Source organism: Chamaea fasciata, unplaced genomic scaffold, assembly GCF_029207755.1.
Source record: "Chamaea fasciata isolate MVZ Bird 193981 ecotype frontalis unplaced genomic scaffold, bChaFas1.0.hap1 SCAF_2, whole genome shotgun sequence".
NCBI classification, from domain to species: domain Eukaryota; kingdom Metazoa; phylum Chordata; class Aves; order Passeriformes; family Sylviidae; genus Chamaea; species Chamaea fasciata.
This window is the reverse complement of record NW_027094087.1, coordinates 16,474,610-16,478,028: the sequence shown is the minus strand read 5'-3', so window position 1 is coordinate 16,478,028 and position 3,419 is coordinate 16,474,610. Positions and strand designations below refer to the sequence as shown.

Sequence of the window (3,419 nt, the reverse complement as noted above, 5' to 3'; positions counted from 1 at the left end):
GTATAGCAGTTCTTTACTAGGGATATAAAAATACAGATGTTGTACTACAGAAGAATAAGCAAGCAAACAAACAAACAAGAAATCCTAGAAAAACCCTGACAGAGTCAGAAATACAACCTGACACCCTGTTGGTCAGGGTGTTGGAAGCGGTCCACAGTAAGCCCTCCTGGAGTGGCAGATGTGGTTCTGTCGGACTAGAGATGGTCCTGTTGAAAAAAGGGTCTAGTAAGGGTGAGATGGGACTGGTCTTCCTCCAGGGATCCGGTAGAAAAATTTGATACCTAGTGGGACTGTGGCTCCTTTTTATCTAGGTTAAGATGGTTTGGCTCCTCCTCCCTGTGTGGAGCAGCGAACAATAGTACAGTGTAATGTGTCATGTCATTGATGAGCTCTTAATGGTCCATTAGCAGAAGACATTCTCATGGAAGTAGTGAAACAATGAAGAGAGATAAGTAACACTCCACCATCTGATAAGCGACACTGACCCATTTGGGCAAAGATAAGCAATTCTGCTCCACCCAGATGGAATAGAATAATATGCTCTTTACAAAACCCAGGACAGTCTCCCAGCCCAGGAAATGCGAAATCGCTTTTTCGACAGATCTAGCGCTCTGGACAGCTGTTTCTTGTGGCTCTGCTTGGAGCAGCAGTGCCAGGGCATCTGTAAGCCCGGGAAGCCAGAACTCGCATGTTCAGCACTTCCGGTGCTCCTGCCGTGCTCGGTGTGCTCTGCAGAGGCAGAGAAGCTCCAGCAGCAGCGCCCGTGCGTCTCCCGGGCTGAAAGCGAGAACACGCTTGTTTTGCACTTCCAGCGCGCCCGCCGTGCTCGGCATGCTGTGCAGAGGCAGAGAAGCTTGGGAACTCGCTTGTTCGGCACTTCTGGCGCGCCTGCCATGCTTGGTGTACTCTCCAGAGGCAGAGAAGCTCGAGCAGCAGCGCCCATGCGTCTCCAGGGCCGGGAAGCAAGAACTCGCTTGTTCAGCACATCTGGCGAGCCCTCCGTGCTCGGCGTGCTCTGCAGAGGCAGAGAAGCTTGAGAACTCACTTGTTCAGAACTTCTGGCATTCCTGTTGTGCTCGGCGTGCTCTGCAGAGGCAGAGAAGCTCCAGCAGCCGGGCCAGGTCGTCTCTGGGGTGGGGAAGCGAGAACTCGCTTGTTCGGCACTTCTGGCGCGCCCGCCGTGCTCAGCATGCTGTGCAGAGGCAGAGAAGCTTGAGAACTCGCTTGTTCGGCACTTCCGGCGCGCCCGGCATGCTAGGTGTACTCTCCAGAGGCAGAGAAGTTCGAGCAGCAGCGCCCATGCGTCTCCAGGGCCGGGAAGCAAGAACTCGCTTGTTCGGCACATCTGGCGAGCCCGCCGTGCTCGGCGTGCTCTGCAGAGGCGGAGAAGCTCGAGCAGCAGTGCCCGTGCGTCTCCTAGCCTGGGAAGCGAGAACTCACTTGTTCGGCACTTCCAGCGCGCCCGCTGTGCTCGGTGTGCTCTGCAGAGGCAGAGAAGCTTGAGAACTCGCTTATTCGGCACTTCTGGCACACCCGCCGTGCTCGGCATGATCTGCAGAGGCAGAGAAGCTTGAGCAGCAGTGCCCGTGCATCTCCGCGGCCGGGAAGCAAGAACTCGCTTGTTCGGATCATCTGGTGAGCCCTCCGTGCTCAGGGTGCTCTGCAGAGACAGAGAAGCTCGAGCAGCAGCGCCCGTGTGTCTCAGGGGCCGGGAAGCAAGAACTCGCTTGTTCAGCACTTCTGGTGTGCCTGCCGTGCTCAACGTGCTCTGCAGAAACAGAGAATCTCGAGCAGCAGTGGAAGTGCATCTCCTAGCCCGGGAAGCGAGAAATCGCTTTTTCAGCAGATCTAGTTCTCCTGCCGGCTCTTTCTTGTGGCTTTTCTTGGAGCAGCAGCCTTGTGTGCTGTCCGTGCTCTCCACAAGCAGAGAAGCTACCGCAGCAGTGCAAGTGCATCTTTTAGCCCAGGAAGCGAGAAATCAGTTTTTCAGCAGATCTAGTTCTCTTGAAGCAGTAGATCAATGCTAATGAAGCAAATAGCTTACCTTGCTTTCTCCATTTCTCTGGCTCTCATTCTGGCCAGATTCCTCGGCATACACTTCAGTTTTGCGAGAAGTCAGAAGAACCACACGCTAGTTTTCACTAAGGAAAACACAATTCGCAACTGCAGCTGTTCCATGGCTATCTGTGACTGTGATTATTGTCTGGCAAACTTGATGCGCAACTGCCAAACAGTGCCGCCTTCTACGATGGAAAAAACTACCTACAACAGCCACCTGACAATCCGGTTCACAGACACGTCTGTGCTGGAGATGGTCCTCCGAAGTCGCAGGGGAACCCCAAAATAATGAAAGGAGTCACCAGAGCAAACGCAGGTCAAATCAATATGATTATTGCTATGTTTCTCCTTTATTCTGTGTAAGATGGCAGGTTTTATAAACTCTATATTGTTTACACTTCTAGATACATTCTCATTGGTACAAGGCACAGGGAAGAATGCAAACACTCATTGTTTAATAAACTGTTTAAGGTAGCTACTATGTCCACACCAATCACTATACTTGTTAACTACTATTAAACCCTTTGAAAATTTCTAATGGGACACACACTTGGCACTAATTTCTATCTGCACCACAACCTAGACAGGCCTCAGTGCCACGGCCTAGAGGCCTAGCATAGTGCTCAGTCTGGATGATTCAAGTACAGCTCATCTCCTACAGTCCTCAACTTCACATGGGTGTGGGATTTGAAGCTCTCCTTCTGTGGCACCACTCCTCTCCCAGCAGAATATTTGCCCATTTGGGGACTTCAAAAGCTCTGGGTAAACAAGGTCAGGGGACAATTTCCAGAGCAGAGTGTAACCATCCCCAGCAGCAGCAACAATGACAAAGAAGACTTGCTTGAAGTGTACAACAAAGACAGGCAAACGCTTGCACATATTTCTTTTCTGAATACCTCACTTTTCAATGGAGATTCATTGCTGAAGTCATAGTGTGGAAAATGTCTCTAGTATCATGAAGCACTTTCCCAGCCTGCTGTACTCTGATGTTTTCTCAACCTCAGACAATGAGAGCTATGTTTTAACATTCATTTACTGAGTTATTTAATACAGTCAGTAGTGAGAGGCATGGGAGGCTGCTAAGAGTGATGCCTTTGTCTGTCTGGTTTGTCCAGGAGGATGTGTTAGGGGACTGTGAGAGAACACTACAAGGAAGTATTTGAAGTAAGACACTCATCAGATTAATTAAGCAAACTCTTAAAGAACAAAGTATACGTGAAACAACTGTTTTCCAAAGCATTGTTAGAATTTTTTTGTTCATATATTCTGAGAACTGAAATCTGCAGATAATTTTTGTTTTAAGGTTGTGCCTCGTACAGAAAAAGGCAAAACCATGTAGTTCGCATCGCATAAGAATCCAA

At 49.8% G+C, this 3,419-nt stretch overlaps 1 protein-coding gene across 1 annotated transcript; it reads left to right on the top strand.

The window, feature by feature from the left end:
• Positions 1-2,026: 2,026 nt before the first annotated feature.
• Positions 2,027-3,097, top strand: EPCIP (exosomal polycystin 1 interacting protein). The gene is given in 3 exon segments (XM_066177338.1): positions 2,027-2,324; positions 2,720-2,987; positions 2,989-3,097. Coding segments are annotated over 3 exon segments (675 nt in total).
• The last annotated feature ends 322 nt before the right edge of the window (positions 3,098-3,419 follow it).